Below are 21,382 nucleotides of genomic sequence, written 5' to 3'. Positions count from 1 at the left end.
AAATCTCCAAAAATGAGAGAAAATGCACCCACCAAAAATTTGACAGAAATTGCAGAAACCATAGCAAACAGTGTCGTCTTATCTGGGCTGTTGTCTGCTTGAATAAAGTCCCTATTGTACCTTTAGCTATGACTATTCCTTTTCTTTTTCCCAACCTGTCAGCGTAGTGGAAATTGGACTTGTGTGCCTGCAAATCAATGATATCTGCAGTGGCAATTAAATCCCACCTGATCTGGACAGACATTTTGTTATCATAACTGCAAATGAGAGATTAACACTTCTGAGCAAGGTTTGATGGAGCTCAATTCCGTGCAAGAGCATTACCTCTGATTTTTTTCCCCAGACTAATTGTATTGCTAGCTCTAGTATATTCCCACAAAGATGTGTAAAACCCCAGGGTGAAGAGGTAGAGCTTGTCATGGATGATAGTATGAATCAGATTATCATTAGGATCTCATTCCAGAAAGCATATACCTCAAAATAAAATACTTCTTTCTTTGTTAGATGAGGTGCCAATCTCACAAACAAAATATCTTGAGGCACAGTTACAGTACAGGCCTCCCTGGTAAATGAATAAGCCTCATTGATGGAGGTAAAAGCAATGCTTAGCATCCAGCTCCTTTGTGCCAGGAGCAGATTCCAAATCTGTCAAAAAGGTTTTGTTCTGACAAAATCAGAGCATAGTGTATATAAAGCAAGTATTAATATAAGTATCTTGATGAAGAAAAAATGTGGGGATTTATGCTAAAGGAGCTGTCATTGGGCTCCAACTAGTTTCCTGCTGTAGGTTTCTCTAGATGTCATACTCCTCTCCCTTCCCCTATTTGTGTACAAAAGAGGCCCAGGACACTACTTACCGATGGACGATCTGCCTCAATCATATTTTCAACCTCCCTAGAAGAAAGCAAAAAGTAAATAAATAGCAAAGTGACTGTTCCCAGTGTTGCTTGTTTCTGTAGCTGGAGTATAAGCAGCCGCTTGAACTTTCCAAACAGCCAGTGGTGAGGGCTGGTTTCCAAGCATTACAACTGCAGGCTGTAGATGGAGCTTTTTCCCAATTTGAGCTGAGCATCACAAATACCACTTCCAGGAGGGCTGCTGCATGGTTTACTTCTCTAAAGAGCCTTGATAACACTGGATTTGGATTCCTGGGAGTCAAATAGAAGCTGTTTGGCCTAATTAGAGTGACACTGGCTGCAATTTGCTGAGCTCTGGGGAACTAGTTGAAGAGCAGCATGGACAAGAAATAGCTACCTACTTCTGTGTTTCATTTGTGACTGAAATTAGATCTGGTTCAACGATCTATCTGGCCAAAAACTTCAGCCAGTGGCATATAGCAAAAAACCAAACAGGTTCACTTCCGTTATTAAAAAATCACTAATGGTATGTTTACAAAGGATATCCTGCAAGTAGTAGGCTTCTCCAAAGACAATTCAAAGCAGGCTCTCTCCTTCTTTCTATAAGGGAAGCTTGGGGAAATGAGTTTGTAGCTTGGAGTTCCTAATGAGGTTAAGAAAATTAAAATCAGGGTATAGCAAATGGGGAACGTGACTATCGCAGACTAGTGAGCTCTCCTCCATCTTTATGAGCAGTTAAATGAATCTGTAACTTACTCTGAAAGACTTCTTTTTTCTGAGAAGACCCTCAGGATGAATTCTCCCTCCTGGTGGGGTTCGTATGTTGATGGGATGATGACGTACTCGCTGGGAGGTAACCGGAAGCGCTCAGAGATTTCTCGCATGTTTATATAGGTCTTACTTCTAGCTTTGGAGGCATTGTAGAGGAAAAAGTCCTTTTGCAAGTGGTGCTTAGTACCGTGCATCTGCAGAACAAATGAGTCCATTTGTCTTCAGGGAAGTCTCATCCATTGCCCAGGTGATTTGTCATGTGGGCAGTACATGGTTGAGACAGAAAACACCAATGGAGCAGCAGTCTAACAAGCAAGGGGCTGACAAGGGATGCTAGCTGATAACAGATACCAAGTCTGTCACCTTTAAGTTGCTACTGGCTGGGTCTAGTTGGCTTCTGAGGGCTTCTGTGTACCTTTAATACGCTTTCTTCAATGGCTGAAAATGCCATGTTTTTTCCAAACAAATTCTAAGACTAGAGAGAAATTTCTGTGGCTGCAGGATATATATAGGTCATTGGCATTATTTGCAGGAGGAAATGGAAATGGTTTAGGGTGGTTTTGCATGGAGTGCGAAGGCCAAGTGCTTGCTGATGCTGCTTCCTGCAGCCCAGGCTCACTGACTGACATGCAAGTCATGGCCAGGTCTAACATGGAATAGATAAAGCAGGACTGAGGAAAAGGTGCAAATAAGAAGGAGCTAAAAATTACTCACAAAATGTTACTAATAGACACTCAAAGCAGAAAGGTTAGCAGTTTCACTTCTGTTACATCCCTGAAAACAGACTTCACTGGACAGTTTCCTGCTGACTTACAGACAGGCACAATAGTAACACTAGCTGTGAGTATACACCAAGATGTCAATCTGCCTCCGTTCTGCTCATACCTCTTTGGGCACCTTAGGGAGAAACAAAGAGAAGAAACAGTCAGAGCTGCTAGTGAGTCCCCTTGTTTATAGATCCTACAGAAGGGTGTTCACATAGATTTTTGTGGATGCAGGCAGTGATTAAAATGCCCCAAATTAGATAAATATGCTAAGCAATTTCTCTCTTCCTTTCTAGATTTCTTGGGATCTACATGAGATCCACTAAGATCTGAACTAAATATGTTTGCGCAAAGGACTGAATAAATTGACTTCCTCATGAAGTCAGTAGCAGGGACAGAGAGGTTAATCGCTACCCGTGTCTTGGATGTCTGTTTCCTTTTTTACACTATTTTGCCAATGAAGTATTCAGTTTCAGCAAGATGAAAGAGAGATGGAAGAATTTATGGGAAAGAGTATGTTCAGATCTGTCAGCAACTCACTACGGAAGCTTAAAAAGTGTCTTATTTATAGATAGGGTAAAACCTGAGGTTACTATGGTCTGAATGGTTACATAGCCTTTACTGGTCACGTAAAGATTGCAATTCAGATTATCAGGCTGAATGATTCGGTGACTCTCTTGGTAAGGGCACAGTGTCAGGATTTGTGACTGTGGTGCAAAGAATAGTCTAGAGCTAGTACCTCATAGATGGCAAAGCCAATGGTATACAAGTTGGCTCCCAGCTTGCGTTCTTTCCTCCTATTTTTCTGCATCAGTGCGACAAGGAAGCTGCAGATCACCTGTTCATCCTCGGGATCATCATCTTCCTCCAGGAGCTTCAAGCGATACTGGGGATTGGTCCAAAATGTGTCTGTGAAATCCCAGCAACAACCCAAAGCAAACATGTAATCCTTCAGTTTTCTGATGGTACTCATGATCAAAGAGAACTTTTAAGTTCCCTGCTTGTGGCTCCTGAGGGGAAGGTTAAAAGTCGGCTACCATGTACCTCTTTTTTATATGTTATGTGGTTCACATAGTTCTAACAAAACTGCACACCAAAGGAGGATGTAAAATGAAGAACTGAAATCTCACAAACTTCAAAGCACCTAAAACTATAAAAAAGGTGGCTCCTGGGTGAAATCTGTTAGTGAAATTGATCTCTTTTATCTTACTTGGGGCAGTGTGAAGTATTTGAACAATGATTTCTATTTGCCTGGCCTGCCTTTCGGGCTTACAAGGTGCTGTCACAAACACAGTGACAGAAGTTTTCCAGGTACAAATCATGTGCCTCATCCACTGAGGAAGCAAGGCTTTTGCTTGGCTGAGCACTGATCAGGCTGTGGTATGACTTACCCTGTGGTATCTAATTCAGTCCCCACCAAAGAGGCTGTATCTCCTACCTGTTGCTTACCTGGATAATTGCGGCAGCCTCCAGCTGAGCAGCCTCTCACCCAGCGCCCTTCGTTGACCGACACAGTCCAGGTCTGGAGTTTATCGGCTTCCAGAGTATCAGGTGTGAGGTTACAGATCTCAAGCTTTGTGAAGTGCCTCATGAAGTCTTCAAATGATATCCTGGAGGAATTGAGGGGAAACTGAACTCAAATGGATTTCCATGGTGGGCAGCTGTCTGAAAGACCTTGGTGAGGTGGAGGAGGGTGACCAATAATACTGCCACTATAAGGTTTGCCATGACAGTGCCATGATTTCCTAATGCATTTGGGCTGCTCTTTGGTCAGTTAGCACAATTACATTTCCAAACTGGGGAGAAAGTGAGCTGAGAGGATGGTACGTAGGAAGAGTGATGGACAGCTTCTGGAAGTGTAGCATAATTAGAAGGACTGTGCTTGTGGCACTCAATAAACCCTGGTGGTAGACTGAGGGGATCACAAAGCAATGCTTACTGGGAATACGAAGGGGAACAGGGATTACCACAATGGTTATAGCAGATTTAGGTAGTGCAGTGTGATTAATTTTTGCTATGGTTGCAGATCTAGAGAAACACGGGGTTTTGACTGATGTCAAACAGCAGCCCAGAAAGCCTGGGCTGCATCAAAAGGAGTGTGACCAGCAGGTCGAAGGAGGTGATCCTGCCCCTCTACTCTGCTCTTGTGAGACCTCACCTGGAGCATTGTGTGCAGTTCTGGTGTCCTCAACATAAAAAGGACATGGAACTGTTGGAACAAGTCCAGAGGAGGGCCACGAGGATGATCAGGGGACTGGAGCACCTCTCATATGAAGATAGGCTGAGGAAGTTGGGGCTGTTCAGCGTGGAGAAGAGAAGGATGCGTGGAGACCTCACAGCAGCCTCCCAGTACCTGAAGGGGGCCAATAGGGATGCTGGGGAGGGACTCTTCATTAGGGACTGTAGTGACAGGACAAGGGGTAACGGGTTCAAACTTAAACAGGGGAAGTTTAGATTGGATATAAGGAAGAAGTTCTTTACTGTAAGGGTGGTGAGGCACTGGAATGGGTTGCCCAAGGAAGTTCTGAGTGCTCCATCCCTGGCAGTGTTCAAGGCCAGGCTGGACAGAGCCTTGGGTGACATGGTTTAGTGTGAGGTGTCCCTGCCCATGGCAGGGGTTGGAACTAGATGATCTTGAGGTCCTTTCCAACCCTAACGATTCTATGATTCTATGTTCTCACCAGAACTCCCCATCCTCTGCAATCTTGTGCTGCAGGCGGATTTTCTCTTCTTCATTAATAAAGGTCCATTCCTCTGACCTTCAAAGGAGTAAATACAATATTATAATACAGTTTTCATTAAAATTTCTACTCTTTACTGTAAGCCTTGTAGAGTGGGAAGTCAAGAGTCATCTTGCTACATCCATTTGTTTTTTTTCCTTGAGAGCCTTGCAACCATTTGTTTTCAGTGCTACCCTCCTGTCTACATGCCCAAATAAAAAACCAGTTGTCCTACTTCTCCCTGCCTTCCCTTCAGGCTTCCTCTTAACAGCTCTCAAAAATCCAGTGAACTGTGTTCATTTTGTTTAGCTTGAAGAAAAAAGACTCTTATTGCTGAAGCAGCTGTTGAAATTCCTTTTGGTAAAACCTAATGACCAGCTTTATCCAAACCTATTTGTGTACTGACATCTTGCTTCATCCAACTTTGTCATAACTTAAAAGATTTTTCTACTGTCTCATCTCTTTTTGAAAATGGACATTGCTGGACTTGTTAGGTGGTAAAATCAGATTGTGCCATTAGACTGGATTCTCTATTCATTTCCATTGATTAAAGCCTCTCAGCATCTTTTTTAGGTACTTTTCTTTTTCACAGCTTCAGCTAAGCACTCAAGAATGACTAAATTCAAAGTGCAGGTGTCAAAGTGACTTCAAAGACGGTTCACATACTTCATCACTAAATGGTAGGGTCACACACAAGCCACAGTCAGGCAAATAAACCTTCAATTTTTTTCTTTCCAAATCATGTGAAGCTGTTTACTCACTTGTCACTCCAAGGTCCATTCCATTCCACCTGTCCCCAGGGGTTTCTCAGCCGTACCAGACGTATTTTTTCCCCTTTAAATGTTGTCTAATTGAAAAAGAATGCAACAAGAATAGACTGAGAGTACGGTCAAAAGGAACGTTCTGCCTGTCAAACTGCTCATACCAGCTCCTCCATTACCCAGCCTGACCTGCCTGGGGTGAGTGTGAGGGCTGTAAGACCAGGAGGTGACTGGCTGTGGCCACCTCTGCACAAGTTGTTGAATATCCAGTTCCCCAGAAAGCCAAAACTTGGACAGGTGACATGTCAGTTCTCAGTAGACCATGCCACTGCCTATCAGGAGAGGGCTCTTCTGCATGTGTTCTGCAGTGAAGGGCAGGAAAGGACTTGTACGTACCTCTTCCACAGCCGTGACTGAGTAGGCATGACCTTTGACGAGCCCACAAGACATCCGTGTCTCATACTGCATTGGCACTATGGTCTGTTGGAAGATAAGAGTCATGAAAAGCTCTGCTGACTGCCCTAAGGCAGGTAGTGCCACCCAGGGCTTTTGGGGTAAGGCACCGGCCAGATGAAAGGGTTTTTTGTCTTGTTCTCTTTGTGTTTGCCAAGGTGGCCAAGGTTAGTGCCCACAGGTTAATGTTAGTGGTTACAAAGAAGTGGAGCAAAAACTGAAAAAGCAAAAAGTTAACATTATGAATTGGAAAGGACATTCTGTGATTTACTTTTTTCCTTTGTGCAGGTTAGTGCTTAGCTAGCATTTAGAATATTTAATCAAAACACTTAGATTTTGTATTAGTAGAACTACTCTGCCTTTTGTGGGATAGTATGTTTTTGTATGGCTCAGTAAGTTTATTGCATATTAACTGGAAACATCAGAGCAGATCAACACCTAGAATCAGAATGGTTTGGGTTGCAAAGGACCTTAAGATCATCTAGTTCCAAGCCCCCTGCCATGGGCAGGGACACCTTCAACTACACCAGGAACACTTTCATCTTTACACACAGCTGCTATCTTATCACAATGACATTAAAACATCCTATTTAATAAACTGTTCCTACTAATTTACACTATTTTTTTTTAATTAATTTTCTGTGGAATAAAATGTACATTTCCACAGGAAATTAATCCTCATTATTGAAATTTTTCTTTCTTCAGCAATGTATTGCTCAGGGGTAAATACATTTTCTGTATTGGTAATCAAGTGTTAGTGTGTGTCATAGATTACTTCACCTTCTTCATCACGTCTGCCTCTAAGAGATGCCTGTACAGCTCTGCCAGTAACTCTGCTATCCTTTCCTGACATATCTGTGGGCATGAGAAAGGCAGGGCTGGAAATGGAGAATTAGTAAAGTCAAGTCACACAGATACATTTGCAGCTTGCCCAGGGAGGATCTCATGCACATACTTCCTCGCTGTCACAATTATTTTCCATTATTTCCCTTTTCGTCCTGTTTCTTTTTCTTTCTTGCTCCTGTTTCCATACCTTTAATGCCTATAACCTCATATCTGTTTCCTTTTTTCTTCATCTCTACTCATATTGTTGCCATCATTACTTACCAGAACCCTTTTCTCACACTTTTCTTTTTAAGAATACTAACTTCTGCTGGTGCTCTGGGCCACTTCTCTGAAGTGCAACTGCAGCCTGCACTATCTACACACATCATCATCAGGAGTCATGATTTTGTTTCTGGTGATGGCTCAGGAATGTGTAATAACCAGTAGCACAACAGATGCTGAGCAGCAAGTATAGAAAGAGTTTTGCAACCTTCCTTCAGTCACTGGGGAGGAAATTCCCCTCAAAACATGGGTGATTTGGGCAGCCATGTTTGCAACACAAGGCAGTTATACTGGGCTTTCCTGAAGAATTACACCATTTCAGTCTTCTGGGAAGACTAAATATGGATGTCAAAAGAGGAAAAGTCAGCTATTTCCACTGCAAATACACAACACAGTTTGCACAACCAAAAGTTTTATGTATTATTATGTAATTGTGGAGGTTTTGTTTGGTTTCTTTTTCCTTGGTTGTTAGCCTATTTTCTGGGTTATTTTCTTTTCCTTTTTTATTTCTCTGTAAAGCAAGCAATGTAATTTCATTGTCATGGAAATGCTCCTAAAGTATTACAGCTGCCTGACAGAGAGAAGGAAGAGGCAACGTGCCCCTCCACAGATTTGAAAGCTTTTGAGTTTACCAGTATAGGATTTTTCTTAATTTTCTCTTTATTTTGCTAGATACTTGGGAATGTTGGAGTTACTTCGTATTTTATTGCACATGTAAAACTCAACATGTTTTTCTTTCCCTTGTTATGCTTTTTAAATGAGGGAATTAATGGCAGTAATCTAAAAGGAGCATCCTGAGAACAGCCCCCTCCATTTGTGGGCAGAGCCCCATAAAACTCTCAAAATAAGTTCACCAAGTACCTTTATGTCTCGAGTGAGCCCGTGCAGAGCTTGCTTCTTCTTCCATTCACATCCCCACACACCCTAGGGGATCTTTTTCTAGCCTAGTATTTTAATTGTCTTGTTCTCACAACCTTTTGCAAATAAGGGATTTGATAACATCCACTAATCATTTCCTGTTCTGAAAATTATAAGCCTGTGCCGCAAGCCAGCAGTACAAGCAAAGCTCTCTCGTATCAGTCACTGTGTTTTAAAGCACTGAAGTCTTTTAACACATATGTCAAATAGCATCCATAAGAACAGGTCTTTAGTGCTGGAATAATTCAGTGCAGCCAAATATGGATTTAAAAGCATAGGTGACATGTTTCTCTAACTGTCTGTAAATGAAAGCAGAAGTGATTGACTTCACAGTGGAGACATACGAACCCAGGCTGGCCTCTCATCCGTCGCCTGGTAGTTTACAGTGGGGTAACTCATCTGTGAGTTTTCCAGATTCTTCACCATTCGAGCAATCAGTTCCCCGATGTCGCTCCGAGGAGCTGATCCATAAGAAAAGCCTAGCTGATCCTGGAACAGAGAATGGGAGAAAAGTAGTATGCAAAAAGATGAGGCAGGGAGAGAGAGGAGAAATCCTACAAGAAAGATGAGTGGTAAAAGACAGCCTAGATAATTTCTTCCTCATTATGGCCATACTTATCTGCAGTGGTTGATAGCACCAGCTGTTTTCCTGCCTTTACTGTAACTTCATAATCCATAATGGTTGTTGAAACTGTTTTTTTTTTAATCTTAAATTTACCACAATAAATTAGGACAATCTGAGGCTACATTGGCAATTGAAGGGTTAAATTCCTATGTGTTGGCACACTTAGCATCTTTGACATGAAGATTTGTGTCTTACAGAGCTGCAGCACCCCCATACTAACCTCATTTTACTGGGCAAGGCAATGGAGGGTGGAGTGTTGGTTTTGCTGATCACACCCTTTCTCTCCACCTCCATGTTCTGCTTCTATTCATTCCCCTTTTGATTCTTGTTATTTACCAATGGGTGGTGTTTAGTGGAGATCACTCCATCTCCTAGAAATGGCTGTTTGCTATGTGGACTAAACCAAGCAGCTCCAAGAGGGGGCATATATTTGATTATGGATTGAGAGGTTCCTCTGCTCTGCCATTTCTTATGGCTCATTAAAAACTTCAGATGGACTCACATCAATGGAGCTGGCCATAAGGGATCCTCTGTCAATGGCATGTTTCATGATTTTATAGATATCTTTAGGGGCATCCTTTATATCATAGAACTCTGTGACTCCTCCAGTGAAATCCTCCATGGCTTCAGTGGTGTTGCCTCCTTTCAAAGCTTCGTATGACCCATGGAGTCTTGGAAAGAGAAAAGAAAAGGATTCCCTTTTACACAGATAAAAATAACCCACATATGTATTTTTACCTATCTTGTGTATGTATGAATATAGATCTGTAAATACACAAAGAAAACCCGCAAACCATCTGCTTGGTAGCCCGCAAGTTAAAAGTTTTAAAACATGCCACCTACACACATTAAAATAAAAAAAAACAGATATGTTGAGAATTAAATGAAGACCTCTGAAGGAGCAGCAAAACCTATAGAAAATACGCTTTACCCCATCCCCAGTTCTGAGGCATAAGAATCTAAGGGAAAAGGCACGGGTGTGTTCAGAAACTGTCTCCGTGCTCATTGTAAGTCCTGTACTCAGTGGTTTAACCACCTCCCCAGCCAAAGCCTTGGTGGGGATCCCCAGCACAGTCCGGTGGGTCTTTTACTTTGCATAGGCCTTTTCCAGAAGGGCGCTCCAGAACTCGTTGCGCTGGGAGGACTTGGTAAAGACCAGCTGGTTGTTGTACGTGGGTAAGCAGTCATCGATGACGACGTCCACCCAGTCTCCATAGCGCCAGAACTGAGTGAAGACACAGAAAGCATATGGGTTGGCTTGGTGCAGGGAGCAGGAGCCTGGCTGGAAAGCTGGGCTGAGATAGCTGAGATCATAGAGCCATAGAATGGTTTGGGTTGGAAGGGACTTTAAAGCCTATCCAGTTCCAACCCCCTGTCACGGGCAGGGACACCTTCCACTAGAGCAGCTTGCTCCAAGCCCCGTCCAACGTGGCCTTGAACACTGCCAGGGATGGGGCATCCACAGCTTCTCTGGGCAACCTGTGCCAGTGTCTCACAACCCTCATAGTGAAGAGTTTCTGCCTTATATCTAACCTAAATCTCCTCTGTTTAAGTTTGAAGCCATTGCCCCTTGTCCTATCACAGAAGTCTCTGATGAGGAATCCTTCTTGGGGAAAATGTGGAAATTAACTGCTTTGCAATGTGGCTCCTGGGAGGGAGGCAGCCATACCGAATTCCCCTGGGCAACATGTGCAGGACAGTGAGAAGTCCGTTAGGAGAGCCAAGGGAAATGTGGAAAGCCGTCAATCTTTTCTGAATAAGCAGTTCTTCAGTAACTTGTTTTTGACAGACCACCTGCCTGTGGGCCTAAAAATAGATGCTCTGGCATGTCTGTGCTGGCTGTAGTGCTCCATCTGAGGAGGGAGACAGGACTGGGCACCTGTTCCTATCCCTTATGCACAGGACACAGCAATTTGCAAATGCTTCCTGAGCAGGTTGATGATCCCTAATTGCTTGTATGGGCTGGCTCTTCTGTGACTGCCCTGTTGGAAGAGTTTGGGGTGAGGCAATTCAATGCTTTTCCTTCCCCTCTGTGGCTCACGCTTCCAAGGGATGGAGAAGCGAGAGGAAAGAGCGTGCCGAGAGCTGAGCTCTCTCTTGGTTAATCACAGTTACAACCGCTTTCCACTAGATGAAGAGACTCACCTGGAAGTGGAAGATGCCAGCATAGTTTTGTATAAAGGACTGGTCATGAGGTATGACTTTACAGAGTAGTTTCTTATTCAGCGTCAGGCAAGCAATGGCAGCCAGGAACCAGCAGTCACCTGTAAAGGAGCAGAAGCAGAAGACAAACTGAAGGCACAGAGCAGCTAGAAACAAAGGGAGAACCTGAGATATTGCAGTGACATGTTAATTGTCAGTAGGGCATGCTGTCACCTTTCAGGAAAGGGCTCTTCTCCATGTGTTCTGCAGTACTTTAATACTTTACTTATTTGTGCTCTGGAAATGCTCGTTGGCATCATTCATGGCTAGGTACATGCCTATTAAATAGATGATGTTCCTGTAATTTAGAAAAAGCCCAAAACCTGGCGAGTGCTGTAACTGTGCCAAGATTTCCCTGTCCCATGTGAATGTGTATCTGACCTTCCATGTTAGCCCTTCCAAGCTTAGCACAGAGGCCGGCTGAGAGGTAACTCTCACAGGTGGAGCTCTGCACAGCTGAGGTTCAGTTTCACGTGTTCATTTTCTGTTCAGAGGATAACCCACTGCCCCGCTCGCAGTTCTATGGGGCCTCTTTCCTGCTTCACTGCTCTGATGTGTTTTCCTCTTTTTGAATCCATGTCTGCACTCTTGTAAACACTCTCCTCTTTGCAGTTCCTGCTTCAGACTCTTGTATAAATTTGCTGCCTCTGGGGGAACTCTGAGAAAGTGGCTTTCTCCCATAGTACTTCCCATAGTACTTCTGTGTTCAGCAAAGAATGCCTCAAACCATAATTAAAACCTTTCAGCTGCTACTGCAAGAGAGGTTATAGGGTAAGCTTGCCTGAGCAGTGTGAATTAGAGGGCTGAGAGAATTACACGAGGTGGTGAAAACTAAATCTGATTACAGGGTATTGGAAAAGAAATTTATGAGACTGGTGGAGCAATAAAACGTCTAGAAATACGTATGTGTATTTTTGAAAGCTAACTCTATACATATAGCAGCACGTTTTAAGTTACCTATTTCCCCTTGGGAAGGATGTGGGGTCCCCTATGACCAGAAGTTTTCTAAATTATGCAAAGTTCAGCAGAAGTCAGAAAGGTAAACAATGCTATGTGTAGTTGGGGAAGGAATGGAAGACAAAAAGAGAGAACATATTAGGCATGTGAATTCATTTGTGGCCACAACTTAGCAAATGTGGAGTTCTGGGCACCTCAAAAGGAAAGGCAGATTTAAGTACTAGGAAGGTGATGAGGACAGTCATGAGCACATAACACTTAATGAAAAGATTAAGACAATTAGGATGTATTAGCTCAGGAGAAAGACCGCAGGAGAATGTGGAGAATGACTTCACAAAGCAGTGGAGGTGAGCGTTGCAGGGGCATCACTTGTGCCTAAGTAGTGGCTTTATATATCAAAGTATCTTTAAGCGTCTGAGCTTAAGGTCTTCAATATAGTCTTTGAGTAGAAGACACTCTTAGCTGGAGGCCCTCAGAAGCTCCTGTAGGGAAATAACAGACTAAATACCTGAAAAAATGCAGTAGCTGATTAAATCTTTTTCTCAATCAACTCCTCCTCTTTATCTCTTCCTCCTTTTCCCCTCCTCCAAGACTGAAAGAAAGGCTAGATGGTGTTTTGTAACCCACTCATGATAGTAGTTCATGAAAAGCAAAATACCCTGCAAAGCTTCTTTCACTTCAAGTTCTTCCCTACATTGTTACTAGGCAGATACCAATGATTTGCTGAGAGAAGGGATCAGTAGATGTGTAGTGATTTCAAATAACACCTTGGAAGCAAAAGAAAATAAAGTGAGAGCTAAACTATGGTGCACACTGCAAGAAGTACAGAGTTTAAGTAACAATCTCGTACCTAATTCTCCTTGGCAGATATCTGTTCTGTTGGCTCCACCAATAATAAACCGTGGATTCTCGCAGATTTCCTGCAAAATAGAACCAGATGAATGAGCAGAAAGCTGTTTCATTATGATGTGTTTGCCACAGAAATAAAGGCTGGGTTAGGACAATGTTTTCCTGTAAGATAGTTTGTGGATATCAAAATCTCTTGCAGAGTTGTCTCCTGCAGAGTTTCACTGTGAAATGTTTTGGAATCTGGATGTTGCAGACTTCAGCCAGAGTTCTATCCATGTATCTACAAGGTCTAATAGCTAGTCTGGGGGAATTCTCAGGAATAATCAGTTGCTGGTTAAGAGATTTTCTTTTTTTCCTCATGTTGCAGTACTATGTTGCCAATGCTGCATTCAGACATGCATATCATCTATCCTCTGAGGAAGGTCATATTTTGTCCTGCACTTAGGACAATGCATTGGGTTTGTCAGTATTTATACTAGTGCAGAATGGACACAAGATGCTATACAGGCATAAATAATTAAGGAATTGCTGTAGGGAGGGAAGGACTATGTAGGAACTACTAGCAAATGAGGTTGGGACTATTGCAGGGTTACACAGCCTTTTTCTATATGGACAAAGAACCATGGGGTGTAGGAAAACCAAGGGAAGAAGTAGGTACAACCTGTCCTACAGAGGAAAAAAAAAAGTCCCTGCTTTGTCCCATCTCTCAAAATACTTAGTATGGGAAAGAAAAAGAAGACACTGGGTAAGGGAACTGCTTCCCTGAGCAGCTGCAAGTGTGGAAGAAGACAAAGTGTAGTCCAAGAACCCCATCTGTTGGAAGATGGCAAGGCTGGAAAGCAGAGGAACAACCAACTGACACTTGCTTATGTGGCAGTACAGGCAGCTGATGCTACCTCTGAGGTCTAAAACTTTTTTCCCCACATCATCAGAGTAGCCCTGGATTTCCCAGACACATTTCACATCTTTTAGTTTCATTTGGCTTGCTCCTTCACAATAATCATCAGAGTTGCTTTGATGTAAGTATCTGGATTAGTCATATAGCCAGATAGAGAGACCAGCTGCCCGCAGTCACCTTATTCTCCTTGAGGAAGGAAGTGGAGGGATTGTCCTGTTATTCTGGGCCTTGGTCAGCTGTCCTGGGGTGCAGTGGTGTCAAGGCAGCTGTTTGAGATGCCTTCATGCTTTTCTCCACCCACTTGCTTTGTTGAAAATACTCTTCCTCACATTGCTGTGGTGCTCTCCTGAAAACTAGCTGTCAGATGCCAGGTTTATGGATTGCTTTTTTCAACTATTACTGTATTTTGGCTTGATCCTGCTCTTACGGAAGTTACAAGCTCTGAAATCCAGCATGCTGTGTTTCAGATGAAGGTAGTTAGATGGTGACTAAGTGTTTCCAAGTATTAAGTGTACAGCAATGATTGTTCCTCAGAGCCATTTATTACATCCTGAGCTTGTTTGCTTTGGAGGATGGTGGTAAAAGAATGCAAAGGAGGGAATACTGGACTTGCCATATGGGCTGATTTAATGATGACAGAATGCTTTTCTTGCATTTCTTTGTGGTGGCCAGGTGTGCTTAGTGCACTATGGGTATGCTTTGAATGTTGTATTACTCTACACCAGCTGTGCTAGTGGTGCTGAGAACAGCTGAAGTTACAGTGAGAAGTTTCAAGGTCTTCCAAGGCTGATGAAAAGTACTCAGCAGTGTGAGACAACCTGTTCTTCAAGATGCAAGTGGCAGGTCTGTCCTTCCGGTCCTCCTGGCTGAGCAAGGGATTGCTCTTCATCTCTTAGGTCAAGTTATCATTGAGGAATCCCAATAGGCTGCGCTTCACTGATGCAATGATTCATCTAGAAGTAGCCTCCTTTGATCGGAGTGTCTCAGACTGCCTTGGTGCTATCCAAAGGACCTTTTTGTTCACTGGGTTGATTTGGTTGGGGTTGTAATTTCATTACAAAAGATCAAAGTTATAGTACGGGAGACAGAGAATGGTAGAGAAAAATGCATTGGAAGTGCACGCATTTCTGGGAAGATAGTATTTATGAGTCAGTTGGAAGGGAGCACTGGAAAATGCAGAGAGCACACAACTAAAAATGGCATTTGACCTTTGTTATATTTTCATTAGGTTTTCCTCTGTGTCAGGAAAAATCCTTCAGTCAGCTTACACTGTTGCAGCAAAAGGCATTTATTCCTTAAAAACTGCTGTTACTGAACTATGGCATTCTAAGAAAATTCCCCAAACTGATCCTGTCAAGTAGATGAAGCACCTTCTTTGGCCTGCCTGAGACAATCTGTAGCCTCATGCTTCTCCCTTGGCCTCTGATGGTCTAGACCATGCTATTAAATGGCTGTGCTGCACACTTCAAGGCAGAGCTCGACATTGTCAGACATCAAGCTGATTTTAGAGTCTGAGCTGGACGCCCTCATCTGATAGACCTGCCTTGGTGGCACTAAATGCCATTTTTGCTGTGTGATACTGCCTGCAGAGGCACACATTTGTGATTACTACACTCAAACAGCTTCACACCTGTGCAGCAGATGGTGTAAGTAATTTTCCTTCTAAGCAAAATCTGCTAGTCTACTGACTTGATTTTATTTGTGTTTGTTATGCTAAGATAGCCCCTTCTGCTGGTTTTCTTGGCTACATTGAAGATCACCATAGAGAAGTCATTGAATCTGGCAGTTAATGCTGTGACCTCCTGACTGTGATCAAGGAGAATGACTGTGGTGCATTTGAACGCACAGTGTCACAGCAGAACCTTCCTATTTATGTCCTAGTGTCATTAGATCCAAACAGGACTGCAGCAGGACCTCTCCATACTCTGCATTATGTTATAACACAGGCTTTTTCTCAAAGATTGGTGACCCTGTCACTGCTCTCAGCTGAGAGGAGCTCCCACAGGCAGCATAGGTGCAGGAGGCTGAGCCTGCTGGGAAAACTGAGCACAGCCCATCACTGAGCTGGATATAACCTGGTGCAGGTGAGAATTGCTCTTTGGGCTTCTCTTACCTTCCATAGTTGAATGAATGGTTCAATATTATTTAATATAATATTCATATTTAATATTTAATATTATAATTAATATTATTAACTCCCACCTACATACCTAAATCATGCTGATGCATGTTTTTGTTCATAGCCTGAACAGAAATGCTGGAAGGATCCTGCAGTCTTTACTCAGGGCTGTCTCTTGGCTTTTGCCTGACTAGAGCATTAAGAGGTCTGCTCCATGCATTCATGGAATGGCATGGCAGTCACTAGCTGGGTAGAATTACAGGGGCCTTCTCGCTGCCCACATGCCAGGGCTCAGAGCTGCGTTGCATGGCAGCCATCTCTCTGTTGGCAAGGCACAAGAACAGTCCTTGTGCCCTCACAGCAGCAGAGGCCAGTCATTCTGGGAGGTGGCTGAGGAGGACCTGACCTCTGGGTAGCACTGACTGCAAAGAGAAGAGCATGTAGAGCCAGATGCAAGAGCTCTGGGGCTGGATGCTGGACACGTCTCACCACCTCAGTAATGAATTACAGGAGCCCCAGGGGAAAGGTCAGGTCACAGCATGGCCACTGGCAGGGGAAGTGGAGAGAGCCCTCATCCTGTCAGCGCACATGCGGACTGGGAGCTGAGGGGATCTCGGGGGACCATCCAGGTGGCTGACGTGCTGTGGAGTCCTTGTAAATCCCAGGTGCATAAGCAGACTCACAGACTTCAGTGTGTCAGCACAGAATGCCGAAAGCTACAGCGAAGAACATCTATTCAGCTGAGCAATGGCACTGTCATCATCATCAGTGCTTGGTTATAGTGTTCGTAACCAGCAAACACATGCCTTTTAGACTGACTTTATGATTCTTCAAATAATACTTGGAGCTTCTGGAAAAACTGGTACTCAACAATGCCATGTGGATTCATGTCATTGCAAATAATGCTCATTTAAGGCCATCATTAATCTTTCATTAATACTATATTCTCATACATTAGTCTCGTGGTAGGGTGGAGCTTGGGTACAAATCGATTAGGTGGCATGACTAAAGTGACTCAGGAGGACAGAAGCAGTCAGGATCAGGTTGCCTATTTCCCAGCTCCCTTGTTGTAAATGAGATCTCAGAGCACACCAGTGACATTTATTTGATATTTCTGGGGGTACGTGGCACATACAATATGTGACAGAAATCAGGGAAAGGATCTAGAGTGAAGCCAGTATTAGGATATTCTCTCAGGACTTCTGAGCTGTCTGATAGTTTGTTTTCTTTCAGAACACATTATCAAGTTTGAGTAAATTCAAGTTTCACCTGAATTTCAAAGTGATTAAAAATTACCACTTTATAAGAGTATAGTTTATGAGCTAGTTGCTTTCCTTCCCCAAGAAATGCCATTGCAATTTAGTAACAGAAGTTGTCTGTCTTCACAGACTATTACAAAATGTGGCCATGCAGTCGAATCTTTACATCTGGTTATTGAATGATTGCTTTAATCTCTTAGCAAAATACTTTTTAGCCCAGTATTACTACTTCATATTCATTTGACTTTGCAATGTTCTGTTAATGTGTCTATTATTATATTATTGGTGTATATAGTGTTGTCAGACAAGCCCTCCTACCAGTGCTATAGAACATACAGTTTCAAAGTCCAGTGAAGCAAAGTCCTGGGTCAGTCTGACATCAGTGGTATAGATGACAAGGCAGGGGACACCTTATAAAAAGAGAAGGTGTTATAATTATGAGTCTCTTCCCTGTAGGGACCTGCTGGGTACAGCAGTGACCCAAATTACAGGGTTTATTTTAAACCAGACACATTTGCAGAAGGCAGAGGCGTCCCTATGGATCAGGTCCGCTGTGTCCCCAGCAGGTCAGCCATCACTATCAGGGTCTAGCATGCCACTATTTGGTAGGCACAAATTTCAGTGCTCTGGATGTCCTGCTCTACCTGCACCCAGCACCACAGATACATCAGGTGACTGAATACTTATATCAAAAGAACATAGATAGCTTTAGGTTTGTTGTTTAGGTGGTGTTTTGAGCCTTACGATCCCCAGCTTGTTGTTGCTACATGAGTAAGTATAGAACTTCCAAACTTGTTTGTTACCAAGTGGCTTCAAGTCTTTGCAATAGAGATCCTGAAGCCTGAACCTTCCCAAAACCAAACTCTTGATCTGTGCATGCTCATTTATAATAGTGTGAGGTTACATGGTGCTTTTCTTAATGTTTTGATGCTTTCTCATAAGCATGCCTGTAGCGTGTCTCCCCGTCTGGCACTCTTCCACTGTACTGCTACCTCACTTCACTTTGTAGAGAAAGGGGAAGTCTCATCCCTTTGAGATGATTCACTTGTGGCTGCATTTAACTCATTCACACACATTTCCAGGGGTTGATGCAGCAATTGTGATGATGAAGGCATTACAAAGCACATAGACACAGGACATGGCAGATGGGGGACTCATGTTGCTCCCTCCACATTGCAGTTTGTGACAGCAGCACGTGGCCTTCCTCTGCATCTGTAACAGCTACCCACGGGAGGTCTGGGTATTCAGTTACACTCCTGTGGTTAGTTTTATCTATCAGGTTTACCAGCACTGTCTTTGCCATTGAAGCACAGATTTGGGTGTTGGGAAGCACGGTATAGCTAGAAGAGGTAGCCGAAAATTGCCAGAGAGGGAGCTGGGGAAGCTCCTCAGAACTATATCCTTGCTGCTGGAAGGAGAGGGCAGTGTACTGGGGGCTGCCGCACTGGAGGGGAGCAACTGCCCAGCAAAAGTGACAGGGAAAGAGGATGCATAGGACAGGGAATCAATTGGGAATTGGGGAGTTATTCCTCTGCCTGTGAGAGTCACTCAGGGTGGGAAAGAAGAGGAAGGCTGGCTGTGAAATACCCATGAGATAGGAAAGAGAGATGGCATTATTTAGGCAGAGTGGCTATTTGTAGTGATTACAACACCCACATCCCTGATAAGTGGATAATACGCAAAACAACCTTTGCAAGTCAGCTAAGCAATGTTGAGAGCAAACAACTGAATAAAACTGCTTTTCAGACCATAACCTGTCCTTTTGTTTTCACAGATTAGGAAAAGTACAGTTGTAAGAGAAATAAGGTAGTGTTTAAAAATCAAGCTTCAGCAAACCAAATAACTTGTTGCACAATGATGAGAGCTTTTCTTGGGCAGTTTCAGACAAGAAAATCCCTAGGAAATCATGCAAGAAGAAAATTGTATTTCATATTTCCTTTTCTACGTATTTCATTCCATCTCTTACTTCACTTCAGTTTATTGTATTTTAGTCATTGTACACACACTCTTTGAGCCTCCGCAGGCCTAGCTAGTTATCTTCCAGGAAAGCCCCAAGGAAATACATTTCCAGCTTATTGTCCCTGTCCCCCTGACACACACCTTTTTGCCAAAATGTAAGCTCAAGGTGAGCACTTAAATTTAACACAAGTAAAAGGCAACATGTTACTTACACGTGGTCTTTTCCATTCAAACTTGATGGGGACTTTCTGGCTATAGAAGAGGGAGGATTCATTTGGTGGGAAATCAGGATCTTCGTAGAGAATGTTTTTCTCCAGGCACTTCTTGTGAAGCTCTTCATAGGTCTTCTCCTTTACTCTGATAATGGGCTGGTTGCGACTTATAATTGCAGAATAAATCCCTCCTGTGCCCCCACCCGCACCTTCAGTTGTAGCAGTGCTAATAGCACTGGGAACTGACCCAGTAGCTGTCTGCTGAGCCACCGCTGCATTGATGGCGGACGGCATGGGAACCAGGCTTAAAGCAAGTGTTGAAAGAAAGCAAGATCTTGCAAACTGGAAGGAAATCTGAGAAAAGGAAGTTGCTTTTTCTATCTGTTGAAAGTCTCCAAGTCAAATTTGCAAGCAGCGAAATTCCATGTGGTTGAGCATGTTGTGCCTCCTCTTGAAGGGCAGGATTTTGTCATCAGAAATCAGAATTTATTCCTTGATGTGGAATGAGATAATCTGTTGGCTAACTCCTGTGCCTGGGTTGTCGTATCTACAGCATGTGTGTGTGAGTGTCCAGAAGGGACAAGCTTTAACCCGTGTGATCTAAATATAACTAGAGGCAAAGAGTGAGAGGGAGGGCAAGCAAGAGGGAGGGGGTTAGTGAGATGGTGTCACTCTTCTGTGTAGCTTGTGCCAAGCCCAGGCACATCCTGGGACAGGCTCTGTGTGCAGGCTGACTCCTGGTTCAAGCAACACATCTTCTTCTTATGCAGAGAAAACAGTGAAACTGGAAGCTGAACTGCTGCTTTGGGAGCATGATGATAAAGTACTGCCAGCCAATAAACTAGTCCTGACCCTCCTGAAGGAACTGTTGTTATTTGACTTGTTTCTACCCTTTGCTGCAGAAAACAATAACATAGTAATTATATCCTGTCAGATATATAGAAATTTTTACTAGCAGAGAATTTGTGGCTGCCCCATCCCTGGAAGTGTTCATGGCCAGGTTGGACGGGGCTTTGAGCAACCCGGTCTAGTGGGAGGTATCCCTGCCTGTGGCAGGTGTTTTGGAACTGGATGATCTTTATGGTCCCTTCCAACTGAAACCATTCTAGGATTATCTGAAGATAAACACCTAATTGTGAAAAACGTAAATATTTGATGCTACTTAAGGCAGGTCAGTGCCTGGCTTCTCTAGAGAGCAGCTCACCAGCACTAAGATTCACTTAGTGATAGCTACCTCCCATGTAAAAGGCATCTTTTCATACAGGGGCAGAAAAGTTTAGACAGGGCCCAGTGTGGAAACCGGGCCATTTTCTGTGTGCTAGGATATCCCAATCTTAGAAGATATGTCTGACTTTGCACATTTAATGTCACGCAACAGTGGGATGAGTGACAAATTCAGAGTCTCAGTGAAAGAAAAATTAAACACATGTTGCTCTTCTCTATAACCCAGTTCTTTAAAGGTGACGTTGTTTGTGTCAAGAAAAGCCTCCTAACAGCTTGATTTCACTTTGATTGGGAAGTTCTTAAATCATGCGATGACATCAGTGTTATTTTTGCCTGATGCCACTAGTCTCTGGCTCATGTACACATTACTGACATTCTGCCCTAGTACTATGGTGTTTTCAAAACCAGTGATTCTCTTTTCTTTCTCAGCTATTTGCTTGGCTTAGGCATTTAAAATCAAGAGCACAATGGAAAATCTCTACAGCTCATTAAAAAAACTCCACTAGGGGAACTTATAACAATGACAATATAGTTGGCAAGCTTGACTAACCTCTAGGAATACTAATCCTCAATCTTCTAACAATGGCCTAAATCCTTTTCTTTTTATCATGAATACAAGCCTTCGTGCACCAACAGGGCTATCAGAAGAGATGGATTCAACTGTTCGTGGAAATAGAAATTCAATCACTTCAGGGTGGGTTGCCCCGATGCAGAATTGATGACTTCC

At 43.2% G+C, this 21,382-nt stretch overlaps 1 protein-coding gene across 3 annotated transcripts in view; it reads right to left on the bottom strand.

Annotated features, from left to right (window-relative positions):
* CAPN3 (calpain 3) overlaps positions 1–19,790 on the bottom strand; it is a 28,537-nt gene extending 8,747 nt beyond the window's left edge. For 2 of the 3 annotated variants that reach the window (XM_061462378.1, XM_061462379.1), the window contains exons 1-3: positions 2,443–2,525; positions 1,614–1,822; positions 858–894 (exon numbers count right to left, since the gene is read on the bottom strand). In XM_061462378.1, coding sequence (XP_061318362.1) covers positions 858–894; positions 1,614–1,822 — 246 coding nt within the window. In that variant the 5' untranslated portion in view covers positions 2,443–2,525. Of the gene's footprint in view, positions 1–857; positions 895–1,613; positions 1,823–2,442; positions 2,526–3,131; positions 3,302–3,841; positions 4,003–5,073; positions 5,152–5,873; positions 5,960–6,269; positions 6,354–8,699; positions 8,841–9,478; positions 9,648–10,067; positions 10,202–11,121; positions 11,241–12,985; positions 13,056–19,431 lie in introns of those variants that run through there. The other variant, XM_061462381.1, reaches the window with a different exon arrangement.
* Between the last annotated feature and the right edge of the window lie 1,592 nt (positions 19,791–21,382).

The sequence above is a fragment of the Pezoporus flaviventris genome, unplaced genomic scaffold (assembly GCF_033815535.1).
Source record: "Pezoporus flaviventris isolate CSIRO_AGI_PZ_B2104156 unplaced genomic scaffold, CSIRO_AGI_Pfla_v1 ptg000035l, whole genome shotgun sequence".
In the NCBI taxonomy this organism is placed as follows: Eukaryota; Metazoa; Chordata; class Aves; order Psittaciformes; family Psittacidae; genus Pezoporus; species Pezoporus flaviventris.
The sequence above is the reverse complement of the archived record's forward strand: the minus strand, read 5'-3'. Positions and strand labels throughout refer to the sequence as shown.